Here is a 16843-nt window from a genome sequence, read left to right on the forward strand (position 1 = left end):
CTCAAATGTCACTTTCAGCCACCAATATCTGAGAATTTTAGAATAGGTTGTAGTGAAAATGGGAGTCAGCCTTTCACTTTCAGTAATTATGAGGAAAATTGTGACTTCAAAAAGTTGTTCCTTTCTCTTTCCTTGCTAATTCCTACTTACCTCCTTTTAGCCAAAGGAGTAAAGAAACAGGCTGAAAAGAGATTCAAAGGAAATATACATATAATTACCTAAAACATCCAATTCTGCATTTTACCTCATTCTTTGAGGCACCTTCACTGTTGCTGCAATGCAAAGAAGAACCAGCTGTCAGGGTTCATCTATTTGCCATGTCAGGAATAAGCCAGAAGAGATACTGCACTACTGGGGAACCTCAGTGACTTCCTCGCCTGCAGGCAAAGTGCATTTTCTGCTTGACATTTCATAACAGCCAGGGGCTTGGAGAACAAAAGCCCTATGTCCACTCTGCATCAAATTGCCGAAAGCATTTGGAACTGGGAAAAAATAAGTGGATGCACAAGAAGTAGCCTCCCCTGCTTTTCACGAAACCTGCAAAAAGAAGCTGCTGTTTTATTATTCATGATGGCTTACTTTTTGCATCCTCTCTACCTTTCCTGAAAGCATGGGTGAAACGTCTTGCTAAATGAGCACACTGACATACATGAACTAATCTGACTTTCATTAAAAAGGTAAAACACAATAGATGTACTATAATCCCATGCCACATCAAATCATAGTTCCAAAGAAAGAGGTACGTAAAATAAGCATCATGCAAAATAAAGACAATGCCTTTTGCAACCAGAAGTACAGGTTATGGTTATGGTGTTTGATTAGCATTATCTGTACTGATGGGGCAGGTTGAGAGGTGTCAGTGTCCTTTTCATCATTACTGTCTCTCTTAGCACTTCTCAAAATATTGACTTTCAAAATATATAAAAATAACAAATTTTTAATTTAAGTTAAAATAGAAAAGACACTTGCTTCCCACCTGTTACTTTAACAGAAGCCCTATTTTAGTCAGCAGGTTTACATCACATGAACAAAGATAATGCCTACGCTCACTAGTTCTGGATTACTCAGCTTCAATTTTTCTTCCTCTCTATTACCTATTATCTCTTTACCTAATGCACGAACTGAACATGCCACATGCATTTGTTTCTTTAAAGAAAAAAAAAAAAAAAAAGCCCAAATTGTAACATAATAGAGGCTTGCATCTCAAGCTGCTGATAAGCAGGGTCAAGATACTAATGTAAGACACATTAAGTGGGATGAAAATGCAAGCAGATGAAATGGCCCAAGAAGTTAGATTCCCTACAAGGAAAAATTATCTCCAGAAAGCTGGAAGTCTTTCTTGCTTATTCTTTTTCCTCCCTTTTTATATGCTTTGCTTTCTTTGATGTTACAGCTGTGGTTTGTTCTTCATGCCTGTTTGTGTGAATAATAAAAGTCAGTAAACTATCTCCATAGTCTCCCCACAGTGTCCCTGTTAGAAAATACAATTCATAGATCTTAAGTAAACAAAATGCTGAATTTATTTTTATATACGAAAATAGCAACAGGTTTTTGGTCTTGTTGCAATGAAGTTTTTATACAGAAATGTCAATGAAAATAAAATTTTATTTTTTCAGGCTCAAAAGCTAGCTTCAACTTAATTTTACATTTCAAAGTGCCCACATAAAATGTGCTGCCAATAATCTATTACATACAGTGACATCTAGCCTCCTTTAGCCAAATGTACACTAATAAATACAGACCACAGACGTCTCTAGCCTTGAATCTCCATGGGATGCCTTGTTCACACATTCATAGAGCTAAACTGTCTAATAATTGGTCGTACAGCTGCCCGAACCATGTCTGGGCATTAGTTGTTCAGCAGTGGTCAAAACCATGCCAGACAATTTGCAACAAAGTAAAAGGAATGCAGTCCTCAAGCTAGGCCATGATACTAAAAATGAAAGGGAATGGTCTGAAAAAAGAACAGACATACCTCAGCCCAGAGTCTTCTTCAAACTGACTTCAGCTGCATAACTGTTAAGCTAGTAAGATTTCCAGTTCCCTCTGGAGAACGCTAAAAAGCACCAAGCATCCTGCCATGACCTCTACTAACTGAAAGACACTATGGCATGGTATGGCTTTTACCACTGTAAATGACTCCAAACAAGGCCTTAGCCTTACACAACACTGTGTGCATGTACCCCCAGTGTCACAGAGATAAATAAATAAATAAATAAATAAATAAATAAATAAATACATTTTTTTATAATCTCAAAGCTGAAAATAAGAATTTGTCACAAGATTTTGTCCTGGCGCTGCTGTATCTAAGATTCTAGCCCACAGTTGGCTATTTTATTTATATGAGTTTGCCATGTACCTGATTAACTCAGACCAAAAAGTGATGGTTGTGAAACTGAGTGCTGGCTGAGATTACTGGAGAGAATTTTTGTAACAGAAGATAGAGGTTTTTGCTCTATACTTTCTATAATCACGCTTGGGAAGAACAATTACCTTCTTATTGATTACTCTGGACTTCATACTTGTTTCCAAAATGTACAGCATGTACATTTAAATAACTGTTCAATTTAGAAAAGCTCCTCTAAGGTAGATACAATGTCATCAAGACTTTTTTCTTTTCTTTTCTTTTTTCTTTTCTTTTCTTTTCTTTTCTTTTCTTTTCTTTTCTTTTCTTTTCTTTTCTTTTCTTTTCTTTTCTTTTCTTTTCTTTTCTTTTCTTTTCTTTTCTTTTCTTTTCTTTTCTTTTCTTTTCTTTTCTTCCAAAAATGTTGTCACAGAATAAACAAATATTTATCTAAAACATCTGATTAAAGGTTTAAGATTTTTCTACCAAAAAGCAAATACTTGCAAATACTTGGCTTAATAAGGTTGGGTCTTTTTCAGCAAAAACTCTATATATTCACCACCACAAAATAAATAAATAAATAAATAAATAAATAAATAAATAAATAAATAAATAAATAAATAAAATGGTTTTATTTTCATATAAATTTTCAGAAAAAGAAAAAAGAAAAAAAAAAAAAAGCTATTGTCTTTCTGCTTAGCATTGGTTCTTCCATACAACTCAAAGGTGTGCTGAGCAAAAACCCAAGAGCTAGAAATATGTCCCTGAGCTAGGATAGATGTTTAAGTACATGATCCCAGTTGTAGACCAGGTTTTTAACCCCAAGAACCCAACAGCTATCTTGTGTCTGGAGGATGGCCTGTTTAGGCCAGCATTGTGTCTGGGGGACAAATTTGCTGCAGACTTTTAGGGTCAGGTTCTGGAATCCGGGGGTCAGTTAGGGACATCCCTTCCAGCCCTCCACCCACCTTACCCATCTGTCAGAAAGCATTAAATTAATACCACAGAACAGTTAGGACTGTAAGAGATGCATCAAATGCTCAACAGGCTGCAGTCTAGCATGGACTAGCTTCTGTAACCTTTACTGAGATTGGCCCTATCATTTGCATGCACACAACTACAGGTCCATTTTTTTTTTCTCACTGAATAATCCAGACCTTAAATTCAGCAACAAAATGCTTTAAATTGCTCTTGATCCCGAGTGCTTCTGAATTCATACTCTGCTGTTTACTTAAAAAGGTGAATAGTTTGGTGAGCAAATTGCATAGCAATGCCACTGTATCTGTTTCACTGATGGTTATCTATGTACAAGCATTATTGCTTATCTTGAACTGTCCTCCAAATGTAAAAATGTTAATCCAAATTATTTTCATACACATTACTTACAAATTCAAGCTGGAGAAAAAAAAAAAAAAAAACTGCACAGTAACCTGTGCAGTTACTGACATATCTGGCTTCTTATATTTTACTATGAAGGAGATGCAGATGTAGAAAAGGCACAGGCAACAGCAACCACCCCCACCCCCAACCTAATAATGTGATTAGGTAAGGTTTCCTTGGAGGATGGAAAATTTCCAGCACAAAAATAGAGGTTCCATACAACTTAAGGCATTTAAATTTGCATGGTTTGTCCATGGTGTGGGGTTGTTGTGTGTTTTTTTGTTGTTGTTTGTTTTTTTCCCCAAAGCAAGATTCATATACAGGACATAATCCCAAGTTGAAATAACAGTGCCGAGTTGTTTATTTATTTATTTAAGTTATAATGTTGGCATTTGTTTTTATCTGGTTTTGGGTATACTTCAAAACATGTAACAAAAATTCTAACATCACTGTGGAGAAAAAAGTACTTACCACATGAATGGAAAAACTTATTCAAAGCACAGATATTTCCTGTTCTTGGTGTAAAGAAGAAAGGATTTGTTTACTCAGTGACTGTGTTGTTCAATGAAGGCTCTTATTTAAGTTTTATTAGTATACCACATTAAGAACTAATTACCATACTGCAGTTTTAAGCTGCAGAATTTTCATAGGAAATGAATAAGGCCTTCATGACAAAAGTTAGTGTTGCTGTGCTGTTATTTGGAGAGGAGGCTGTGCCTCTAAATTCACACAAATCTTCAGTCCCCGTATATTATCATAATTAAAGAAATGCTAATGATTGATCTGTACATCCAGAATTTCTATAGATCAGTGTGCAGAATAACTTAAATATTTTAATTAGGAGAGGGGAATCAAACAACATAACAACCATGAAAAACAAAGCATTTACAATGAGAACTAGAGATGGTTTAGGGCTTCTTGTTCTCTCTGCCATCGAGTCCATTCCTAAATTCTTATTCCTAATTAATTGCCTGGAACTCTGCCACTCACAAAGAGTTTCAGATTTGAAAGGCATGCAGTAATTTAGACTAAATCCAAAAGAAATATACCTCAAAGAAATATTCATTTAAAAAATGGTTTCTGCCTGAGGTATGTCTGAAGATTTAAGATAACACATTTAGCAACAGTTAAAAAGTATAACCCTGAGGAGCAATCTGATAAAAAGCTTGGGTCAAGAAAAAACATGTTTCATTCAGTTACGCTTTCTCCAATACATTCACTGCACTCCTAGGCAACAGAAAGATGGGCAGAATGGTTGCGGTATTCAGTACGACCAGAGTCTCTCAGCACACCATATGCACCAAACAGAATTAATCAGCAATTAATCAGTAATATCATTACTTTCTTGGGAAAACAATATAATAATAAAGTAATATGTAACCCTGAGCCTCCTCTTCCCTGGAGAAGAGGAGGCTCAGGGGCGACCTTATCGCTCTCTATAGGTACCTCAAGGGAGGCTGTAGCGAGGTGGGGGTTGGTCTGTTCTCCCACGTGCCTGGTGACAGGACGAGGGGGAATGGGCTTAAGTTGAGCCAGGGGAGTTTTAGGTTAGATGTTAGGAAGAACTTCTTTACTGAAAGGGTTGTTAGGCATTGGAACAGGCTGCCCAGGGAAGTGGTGGAGTCACCATCCCTGGAAGTCTTCAAAAGACGTTTAGATGTAGAGCTTAGGGATATGGTTTAGTGGGGACTGTTAGTGTTAGGTCAGAGGTTGGACTCAATGATCTTGAGGTCTCTTCCAACCTAGAAATTCTGTGAAATACTTTTCAGATCTGAAGCCAAGATGGGTAGTCTATAAAGAGTGTATATTATTTCCAGATGAACATATAATTTGAACAGTATAAGTAATATAGTCAATGAATAGTTCCCTTTTGTTCATGAAATCTCCATTAATACACAGAGATGTCTAGCTTTTCTTTGAGATGGCAAGGGAAGAGGTTTTAACACTATTGTACAACTGCAAAATATTCCCTTTGATCATAGCTTAATAACATCATACTTTTTCTCTTCCTGCTTGGGAGGGAACAAGAAGCTTTACCAAAGACAGAATGCGTGAGAATATCCAACATGTCTGCTTTGTGTTTTACAAATACATGGGCATCCTGTTAGCAAACATGTTTTGTGAGGAGGAGATGCTGACTTTTGCAAAGGAGAACCAAAAGGGAACATGCCTGGGAAAGACTTTAAGCCTACAGGTACTGAGGGTCTACAGCAGTCACCAACCCGGACTCTCTGGCACTTTACATCTACTGAAGTGAAAGCATGGGATAAAATATGCTCAAGCCTAGCGAAGTTGACTTGGCACAGCTTCCTGAGTCAGCAGAACAAATTTTGAGAACTGTTGCTCATGCCCTCTAAAACATTTTATTTACAGGTTTAGCATACATGAGGTGGTTTACAAAATACATGTACTGAGTGGGGTATGTTAGTTATGCCTAGATTAATACCATGATTTCCACATTTTCTCACCCTGAGCCAGATCCTGGTACGCTTGCTCCAACACCCATCAACATCTCCCAGAAAGCCACACAAGTGCCATTTTCAGATGACATGGCTCTTTGAAAGTTACTTAAGAATACTGTAGTAAAATTATATTTCTTATGATAATTTTCTAATTTCTCTATTCTTATTCTTAATTCTCTACACACATTACAATTCTCTAGAAAGGTCTCTTCCAACCTAGACAATCTCTGAGATTGTCCTAGACTTCTCTGGTGTCTCTTCCAACCTAGACAGTTCTGTGATTCTGTGAAACCAATACTCAATTCACACTTCACAAAACAGAAAGACACAGTTTCAGTCCAAGCAACTTATGAGATAGCAAAGGCAAGGTCACTGAAATGAGAGGAAAGAGAAAGAAGACTGCTTTTCAATGTATAATGATTTAGATACTTATGTTTTCTCAGGTTAGGGTTGTATGTTTGTTTGTTTGTAATTTTTGTTATAGTCATGATGTAAGTTATTTTCATAACAGATAAAACTTAAATTGTGGCACAAAGAGAAACTGTTCATCAGCTTAGGGATATGGTTTAGTGGGGACTGTTAGTGTTAGGTCAGTCAGAGGTTGGACTCGATGATCTTGAGGTCTCTTCCAACCTAGAAATTCTGTGATTCTGTGATTCTGTGTGATCATCTAGCTGTGGTTCAGTCATCATCTGTGTGGAATTTGATGTCATATATGCTATGTGTGGACATGGTGGAGTGGTATTGTCTGACTAAATTATTCTTTGACTGTTATTAGTGCTCTGTCTTTCTATTTTACCCCCCAAGGGAGTCAATGAATCTTTGCTCTGGACATAGCTGCAACTACAGTCCACTGCAAGACGAGGCAGAAATGGAGAAGGTATCATAACATTACTCTTTGAAGACTGAACCAGTAGCTAATGCTGGGGTTGGAGAGAGAGAGGTGAGAACTGAAGAAAAGCACTTTGTATAGTTAGATCAGTGAAATTAGAAAATTCTTCTCCATATAAATTAAATTGGAGCAATTAAGTGTGGCCCTACTGAAAATTTAAGCTTAAGTAACAGCTTAAGATGCTATTATTATGTGATGCATCTGAATTAGAAAGTTGATTGTAAGAACCAATGCCAAGAAGTTAGCAGGACTAAGGTAAATATGCTCTGTGATCTGTCCAGATGCTTACTTCATACTGCGTAAGACCCACCAAGTCAGATTTTGCTAATTATGAACCTGCTGTTCTGCTGTTTGCTCAGAAGATGGTTTACAACTGCTCATCAGAGGCCCAGTTCTTTTTTTAACTATATTACCTGCTATGATGAGAAGTGTATAATAAACCTATCTAGGTTGACTACAGAGAGTTTCTAGACACGATTTTATCTTCTCAGTGCACTAGCTAATCATATTATTCTAAAACTGAAGATAAGAATGAGGAAGGAAAAAAGACATTTTATATGACATAATGGGGTAGATCAATTGCAATCCTCTACTGAAGATCTCAGAAGTTGGAGTTGGCTCTCCAAGAGCTTCACCAAGGCTACACCCTTCCTTTCCCCCTGCTCACCTTTAGTCATATTTTAAGTTAAGCACATATATGCAACTAGAACTTACATAATTTCTGACTTTTATTTAACCAGAAAGTCATATAAAATATTTATTTTCCAACTATGTGTTGGCCTAGTGAATACAATTCCATAATGGATGGATGTTGACTTAAAGAAGTTAATAAATAAATAAAATCAAAAAAAAAAGGATTGAATTAACTAGATGTTCAAGTTTGTTGATGACAGAACTGAAGTAGATTATATTTGCATACCAAACATGGAATAATTAATAGAGCAATAGAAGTGTAGTTTAAGTATTCTTATTGTAGAGGTATACAAGTGAAATGAAAGAAGATTAGCACAAAATAAGAATACATTCCACTAAGAAAAATTAAGTTTGGTGTGACAGGAAAATCTGTGGTTAGAGTCGTTTCATCTTTGATCACAGAATGAAATAATGCATGAAATAATTTCACATATGAAATAATTCAGCAGGTTATGAGAAAAAAAAAAAAAAAAAAAAAAAAAAAAAGACAGTATTTCTGTTATTTCCTCAGAGAGCTGCTTAGGAAAATTTGATTTTCCAGTCAGTTCAGTTATGTATGAGTCCTTAACAGTGCAAAACGTAATGGGCCAATTCAGGCTTGCAATGAAGACAGCCCTCCAGATCAAAGGGCAGAGAGCTTGCAAGCTCTCCAGTGTAAAATGATAATTTGGTTGCCAACCTAATTTACCAAGGCTGAAATTGCTTTGCAGGGGGACATACAGGAAAATAGAGAACATTTGCTTGTTTCAGGCTGCATGATGCAATTTGTTCGAGTTATCACATTTAGCAAAACGTAAAAGTTCAAGCCAGAGAACAACAAGCAGTTACTGTCTGGTATTACTCAAGTTAAAAATCAGTGCCCTCATTTAGGTACTGAAGGCTACATGCTGCCCTTCTGGCTTTCAATCAATCAGTCTCTTAAACTGGAGTCCCTTTGTGTTTTCACACTGGGGTCTTTGGTATTACTAAAGCATTCCACTGTCAAAAAGCAGAGTTACCCTTGGCAACAAGTTTTTTTGGAGTTTCTACTTCCTTATCAGAGATTGCTCTGAAACTGAACACAAAGATTAACTAGCAGCTGCTGGTGTGCTCTAATACGGGCCTTTATTTAACTGAAAGAAGCTCTCTTTTCTAAGGAGATAAGCATGACAAAGTTTGGTGCTTATATAAAAATATGCCCAATATAACAATTCTCAGCTAATGCTAAATAAGTCCATGTTTTTTTGTTTGTTTGTTTGTTTGTTTGTTTCCTCTGGTGATATGCTTGGCCTGTTTTCGCTATTCACATCCTCAGTTCAGTGCCAAAAAATTACACATTAGTAATTGTGGTTGAGAAAAATAATTTTTTATCCTACAAGCAAATTAAAAAAAAAAAAAAAAAAAGTTTTAAAAGGTTTCATTTTGCAACTTTTGGTCTTATTACAGCCTCTTCTGTTGCCTGACCATTTTGGTGGGACACACCTTCCCTGATTCAGCCATCAGAGAGCTACATGTCTAATACAGGGTGGTTATCAGGCTGGTTCTCTCTCTCCAGTCAAAGGAGAGGGACTGAGCCATACAGGGGATGCTTGAGCTCATCTGTTTCAGACACTTACTCTGGGATGACATAAATGGCTATTTTTGCCACTGACTACTAAGGTCATTCAAGCAGCTAGCTCAGATCTGTAGATTGGTCAAGTTAGATGAGAGAAAGTCCGCCTTCATTGTTGGAAATCTCCTGTCTTTAACATGTTGCCTGAATTTAATTCAGTATGCATGAGGTGTACTGAAGAGATACTTAATTTTGACCACAGCACCTAATCCCCACCATGGGGCTTATTCCCTGTTTCAGCAATACTTAACCTCTTGATTCCATTCTTGCAAGCAGGTTCAAATAACACACATGAAAGGGGTGCTTTATATAGGCATCCAAGTTTAAAGCCTTACCAAATTGAACCTACTCTCCTCCTTTCCAGCTCTGAATGACCTCTAAAATTGGGATTCACATTTAAAAACTTATCCTACAGAATCTGAAGTATTTTGCACTCCTGAGCACAGCTGCATTGCAGCCTTCTGCTGGTATTCACACAGCTATACCAATAGTTTCAAAAACTTGTAAAGTTAAAAATCATATGAAAGTGAGCAATTCTTAGAGAAAAGGCATGTACATACAGCTAAATGACCCAACTGCTCTATTCTATTTGTTATTTTACATAAACTGGTTTTCATGTTCTTAATAGTGAAATTCAATGTCAGGCATGTTTTTGTCTATATGATTAGAACTTCTCAAGCTTGGGGAACCACTTTCCCTGAGGAAAACACAGTATATTTCAAAACAAGTTAGGAAAATAAAGTGGGAAAATGGACAGTGCTGAAACTAGCATGGGCATGCTACACACTGAAGCTGAAAAGTTTCACGCAAATCAACGATGGCGCATCTGGCACATAGTATATACACACCATTCCTTCACCAGTAGGTACTGTACATTTTTAGAGGTTAACACACCACATTAAACATTATGTCAGGTGTAGTGTGAAAGGTGTAGTGGATAGAGAGGATTTGTAGAAAATCTAAGCACAGTAGAGGAATTACTGTATTTTAAGCTTGTTTCAGTTGCACTGGAAAAAAACAACAGTGCACATGGGAGACCTGAGGTTAGTAATGAATATTACTAAATATGAAAAGTAATTAATCTGTAGCAGATGCAGTTTTATTACTAAGCGTTAAGATTAAATTAAGCAAATGGAAGACATGGAATATTGAAACCTAAGCTAAAGACAATAACAACAAAGATGTCTCTTTCAAACCACAAGTAGAAAGAGCAGTAAAAACAGGCTTTGAAAATACAGCAAGAGCTGTATTTACTTTAATACTGAGAAATATTTCTCACGAATGTGAAACAAATTTTCACTTTCATGATGGTGGTAAACATCTACATGATGCCAGCTCACGGTAAGCAAAAAATAAATTCACCACTTTGGCAGAAAAAAAAAAACAATCATAGACGTGTCAATGCATACATATGCATGTACACTGAAAATCATACATCTTGACCATAAAAAAATTAAAGGATTTCAGAAGCCCAAGTATCCTATTTTATTTTATTTTATTTTATTTTATTTTATTTTATTTTATTTTATTTTATTTTATTTTATTTTATTTTATTTTATTTTATTTTATTTTATTTTATTTTATTTTATTTTATTTTTACCTAGAAGGGAAATAATAAAGGGCTTTAAAATGGGTGGCTTACAGGATGGAGGGTGCTGCACAGAGCACCCTTTTCACTGCGTGCTCCTCTCAGTAAGTGCCTCTCCTCCCCAGCCCTGGCATGGCAGTGACTGCCTGTCTGTAAGGGCTATCCGCACCCACAGGAGCTGCCCTCTGTGTGGCTTGAGCATGGAGACAGAAACCTTTTCATGGAGAGGTTGGTGCATGGGCATGCCTGTCTCTCTGTCTGTCTGTTTCACCCACGGATCCCTCCCTCCCTCTCTTGGAGGAGTCTTCCTGGAGCAGAGGTTCTTCTCCAGGTGCGGTCATTGACACCAAAAAACTGGCTTTAGCGATGAGATTAAGAGACACATTCAGGACCGGGCAAAATAATGTTGTTTACAGAGCATGGCAGAAATCCTAGCAAGAACCAACCTTGAGCCCATCTCCAAAAAGTCTGGGCTAATAAACAAAATGCTTTTTTTTTTTTTTTTCTTCTAAGAAAGCTACTTCTGAGAAAGCTCAGAGCTCACTTCCGTCTGTGAGAAAAACAAAATCCCTGTCGGGTAGTAAGCCTGAAGCGCATACCACAGCCTGGAGCTCAAAGCAGCAAAACAGGCCAGTGCACATGTAGCTGCGGGGGGATTTTGCAAACAGGCAACGATGTGCGCTCTGCCATGTGAAGAGCTGCCAGGGTCTGCGCTCCAGGACCACTTCGGAGCCATCCTGCAAGCAGCTGCTGCAAAGGAAGGCAGTTGCTGGCCACTACCTCCAAGCATTCCCTTTTACCTCTTCTGTGCAGTGTTATTTTCAAAATTGATCTATTACCCTGATAACTGGTTCTGCTAACAAAAATAAGTAAGCAAGCAAGCAAAAACACAGGAGAGGGAAAACCTTTGGAAGTTTAAGAATTTTTCAAGTAGCCACCCCTCATCCAGCTAGGCTGCTTGAAGTTAACAGTAATGACTCCACCAGAGCCACAAAAACAGCCTCGTGCCTGGAATTGTTTGCAGTCTGTATAACTCTTATCACTATTATGTCCAGCTATTGAGAAATCATCTTATTTTGCTTTATTTCTTAGCAGGCATAAGGTTATTAGAACTAGCTTTGTGAGTTATTTCTCCAGGAGTTCCTGGAGGCATCAGAGAAGATCTCGTAACAGAAGGTATTGTAGAGACAAGTAGGAAGACACACTCTTTTCCCTAGGGAAGAAGCTGCAGAGATATGAAATGAAGGAAGATGAAAAAGAGAAGTCCTAACCCTGGCTGAGTGCCCTGTTATCGCACCGATGCTCTGTTCTTCATTGCAGCACATTATTCTCCATGCAGCACAAGAAGAAGTTACTTATCCATGTCCTCATTCTACCTATGAGATGAACTAAGATTACAATCTTATCTCTTGCACAATTTACATGTCATGTAGTGCAGCTTGATCAAGAACAGTCAATGAAAGTATGCTGTTTCTCATTATCTGAGGTTCTTGGAAAGTCGCATGAAGATTATGTAAAGAGAAAGAAAAGACATAAGATCTTACATAATTTACTTTCCACTGATTTTGAAATCTTATGCTAGTCATTTCTTTATCTTGTGCTAACAGAAAAACACAGTGCTTCCAGCCATGACCCAAACAAGCCCTTTGATTCACTTGAAATCAGCAGCTTGCTCCTCCGGGTGGAGGACTTTGCCTTAGCTCCCCAGAGGGCAAAGGCTGTATATTGGTACATGTGCAAAATAGAGTCACTCCCTTCAGCGTTCCTCTCCTCTCCTCTCCTCTCCTCTCCTCTCCTCTCCTCTCCTCTCCTCTCCTCTCCTCTCCTCTCCTCTCCTCTCCTCTCCTCTCCTCTCCTCTCCTCTCCTCTCCTCTCCTCTCCTCTCCTCTCCTCTCCTCTCCTCTCCTCTCCTCTCCTCTCCTCTCCTCTCCTCTCCTCTCCTCTTTCTACTTGTACAGGTACCCATTTGGTTCTGCCTGGGGTACTTTCATACTTTCACTGTGCTTCTGGCACACATTTTCCTCTCAAGTTTCACCCAAAGGGATTCAGTTCACGAGCTCTGCAACTGCATCATGTATCTTTGACAAAGTGAGGAATAATAACTTGAAGATTCATTTCAAAAGCATGCTCTTCATCTAAACACTATTCTAACACTGCTATGGTAATGGTTTATTTTGGATGTGCCCTAAGACCAAGTGTCATCACTTTGCCCAGCTGTTATACCACTAATGTGCAGTTATGGAATATATTTGTAAATGCTTTGAAGACATTCTGTAGCATATAGCTATTCCTTTTAAAAATAATGTGAGGTCAATTGAAGTTTTTGTTTGTTTGTTTGTTTGTTTGTTTGTTTAAAAAAAAAAAAAAAAAAGGCCTCAGCTGGAAGTCATAGGCTCTACCTTTATTTCTAGGTCTAAATTTTTCTCAGACATTTTCCTTCATTTAAATATTGTGCTTTCCCAAAGAAAGTGACTTTTTTAAAAATACATTATTATTATGAAATGAACAGAGCAATTTGCAAGACAAAAGGAATGATGGAGAACAGCTAAACGATATGAAAAAAAAAAAAAAGTCCTTTTGTGGTCATTGCACATATTTGACACTCCAGAACAGCAGCTGAAAGCACAGTTCAATGCTGCTGCTGGCACAAGCTGTCCAACTGCATTGAAATGTTCCACAAAATCACAAAGTAGCACAGAAATGGATAAAGTTGGCTCACTTGTATATGACTTATGTAGACTGAATTATACCAGAGATCAGTTTTTCACTATTTAAACTTTTTTTTTTTTCTGTCTATAAAAATAAGATGTGTAGATTTGTATGAAAGCAATGCTACAGAGGGAATAAAGAATCAACATCTACATAGGTATTTAACTAACACTTTGATCAGGTCAAATAATTCATCTGTCCTTCCTTTTGTGAAATTCAGCCCATGTTTGCATAGTTAATATCCTTCTGAGTACCCATAAGCCCAATCTTTTTTGTGTCAGAAGGCTTTAGGAAATGTTTAAACAGTTGGTAAGAATGCTTTGACACAATTCCTTAACAACCCTCTAAGCATCATTTACAAAATGATTACAAACATATGAAAATATAAATTTTGCCCATGAAAAGATATGATAAGGAAGTCTTTCTACATCTGTTCTTCTCTTTTCTGTAATCATTTTTCTCTCTCTAACCATTTTTAAGCAGCAGTATGAAATCTGTTTGCTTTTCTGAAGCTGGAAAATCCCTGGGGATTCTTATCTATTTTTTTTAATAACGGGCAAATAAATTGCTGATTTCAAAATGTAATTCCTAAAATTATAATATGCATTACACATCATAGTAAAAATAAAAAATATAAAACTCATCTGAAAAAATAATCAATGTATGTCTGAACTAAAACGATGTTTTAGCTTCAACCAATCGCAGCTTTTTAGGAAAGAATACCTGTATGTGTGGTCAGCCAAAACATTTAAAAAATAAATTCAGTAAACATAAATAATAAATAATTCCAGAATTCTGCAGTTTTTAGCGGAACAGCATGCATGTACAATTTCCGCCAAATTACATATGAAAAGCATGAACCTGATACTGCCATTTCAAAGGTCTCTCACTTGAAAGCAGAAAACTAGGACTCCTGACATATATACCACATAACAAGCAAATTCTGTTTTCCATATAGATCTCTGAAACCACCTGTCCCAGATTTCAAATGTGTTTAATGATCAAGGACCCAAAGGCAGAAATTTTAACCTTCCAATTCTTCATTTTGATAAAATGAAGAAACCCACAATATTTCAGAATATACGTACTTCTCAGACATACATTAAAGATCACATGTCAGGTTCTTTGAGTTAAATTAGAATTTCAGTCTTACTGAATTCATTAGAGTAGCATGACTGACAATAACCAAAAAACAACAACAACAACAAAATAAAATTCAATACTTACATGCAGTAACAGGTTCAAAGAAACATAAAAATGAGGGCCATGATTCAGCAGCCACATTCATACAATTAGTTACACTCAGGTCAAGAAGTACTAGTTGTATTATCCACCTCTGAGATGGCTTTATCTTATCTTCTTCATTTTTCCCATGCAAGTCTAAAATAACCCTTTGCTCTGTTCTTTTGATGTTCATTGATTTATATGAAACTACCTTAAGGTTACTATCTATACAGCATTCAGTTAATGATGAATGAATAGAAAATGCACCTTAAGGCTTGTATACTTATTTTAATTAGCTATATCACTATGCTATCTTAAGTAGTCTTGAACAATAATAAGAAGTTGTTCCTTTATGAGGTCTTCAGTATATTGCTCCTGGGGAGGAATGTGAGAACCATCTTTCTCTCAGTACTCTGAAGCTTTCAGTTCCAAACTGAAAGAAAACCTAGGAAATGTATGATACAAAATCATGTTTATGCATGTAGGTTTTGAAATCACCTTGGATCACACTGAACTTCTTGTGTTTACACCTTTTCATTAATTTTTGAATAAACTACAACATCCATCTATTTTTTTGTAATATTTGGCTTTTACACAGCCAAAGGTAATGAATTCTGTGCTCACATGATGCCCGTCATTTTAACAGAATTCTCCAATTAATTATTTTTAATCTAAAATTACTCTCCTTTAAAAGAAATCCATGACATTCTTATATAAAAGTTGAAGCTTGACAGAACATGCTTTTAGACAATTTTACTTAATCTTTGCCAAAAATGTTTATGAACAGCAGTAACTTTCAACCTTATTTTCTTGGTGGAGAGAGGACACTGTATGCTGGTTGTTAGGGAAATACTAGGGCCAGGTGCTGAGCACACAAATACATACTTTTTACCCATGTTTGTGAAGATGTACAAGAGGTCTTGGTTTTACTCCACCACGGAACTAAACAAATTTTGAAAGTGCAGTAATTGATTTGAAGAGTCACCATCCTCACCTGAACTCTAAACACAAAACCAAAAAACATAACCTGGACTTCACACAGTCTGAATCACTCACCTTTGTCACATGGTGCTTTTCATGTTGTACAGGGATCTTAAACATTTGACACCAATATGTTGTATCCTTGTCTGGTATAGGCACCTGTCTTAATGAAAAGGGTAACAATATTATAAAAGTCATACTACCCTGTTGTGTAAGCCTAAATATTGGGCTTAACCCTAACTGCACATAAATCCAAAACCCAGAGTAACTTACGTCTTTGTTTGTCAAGTCAAAATATGGCAAAGAGGCAGATGAGACTTCTGCTTTTTCAGGGTTCAGTAAACGCAGACTCTTTGTACCACGATTAGACCCGTGATAATTTTGACCTGCTTCTCCCATGTCTTTGTGGTGGTAGGCCCATATTACCCGCACTGTGCTCTCCTGGAAAAACAAAACAAAACAAAACAAACAAACAAAACCCATAAGGAGCAGGAACAATATCTTCTTCACATAGTTCATTTAATTCCTAATATAGGCGTGATGTAGGTGTTGCTGTATTTGAACAATTATAATGCATACCAGAGGCGAAATCATCTACTGATGCAGTTTTTTCTTTAAAATGAATCATGTTTTATATTTGCAGGGTTCATGTGGATCTACAGAAGTTGTATCTTTCTCTGATAGCTTTCTTCATTAATGCAGCAAACTTAAGTCAAAACTGCAAATAGCAGAACAGACTCAAAAACACATAACCAACTAAGTATATAGAACATCTTTTCCTAGAAATGGCACTCTTTTGACCAGCACTCAGAAGACACCCTCCCAAAACAGCTTCCAGGCTCAACTATGCAAAGATCCGAACACCTTTTGTGAGCTGCTGTCCCTATATGCTAGGGAAGATAGACATTAAATTACACAACATATTTACATCTTAAAAATCAAGCTACTGCTTCAGCATAGACCAATTCTCTGTAAACCA

The 16843-nt window shown here is 36.9% G+C and overlaps 1 protein-coding gene across 2 annotated transcripts in view; it reads right to left on the reverse strand.

Annotated features, from left to right (window-relative positions):
* Positions 1 to 16843, reverse strand: part of MOXD1 (monooxygenase DBH like 1) — a 72341-nt gene that overhangs the window by 24663 nt on the left and 30835 nt on the right. For both annotated transcript variants that reach the window (XM_032183507.1, XM_032183506.1), the window contains exons 3-4: positions 16138 to 16305; positions 15940 to 16023 (exon numbers count right to left, since the gene is read on the reverse strand). In XM_032183507.1, coding sequence (XP_032039398.1) covers positions 15940 to 16023; positions 16138 to 16305 — 252 coding nt within the window. The remainder of the gene's footprint in view (positions 1 to 15939; positions 16024 to 16137; positions 16306 to 16843) is intronic.

The sequence above is a fragment of the Aythya fuligula genome, chromosome 3 (assembly GCF_009819795.1).
Source record: "Aythya fuligula isolate bAytFul2 chromosome 3, bAytFul2.pri, whole genome shotgun sequence".
In the NCBI taxonomy this organism is placed as follows: Eukaryota; Metazoa; Chordata; class Aves; order Anseriformes; family Anatidae; genus Aythya; species Aythya fuligula.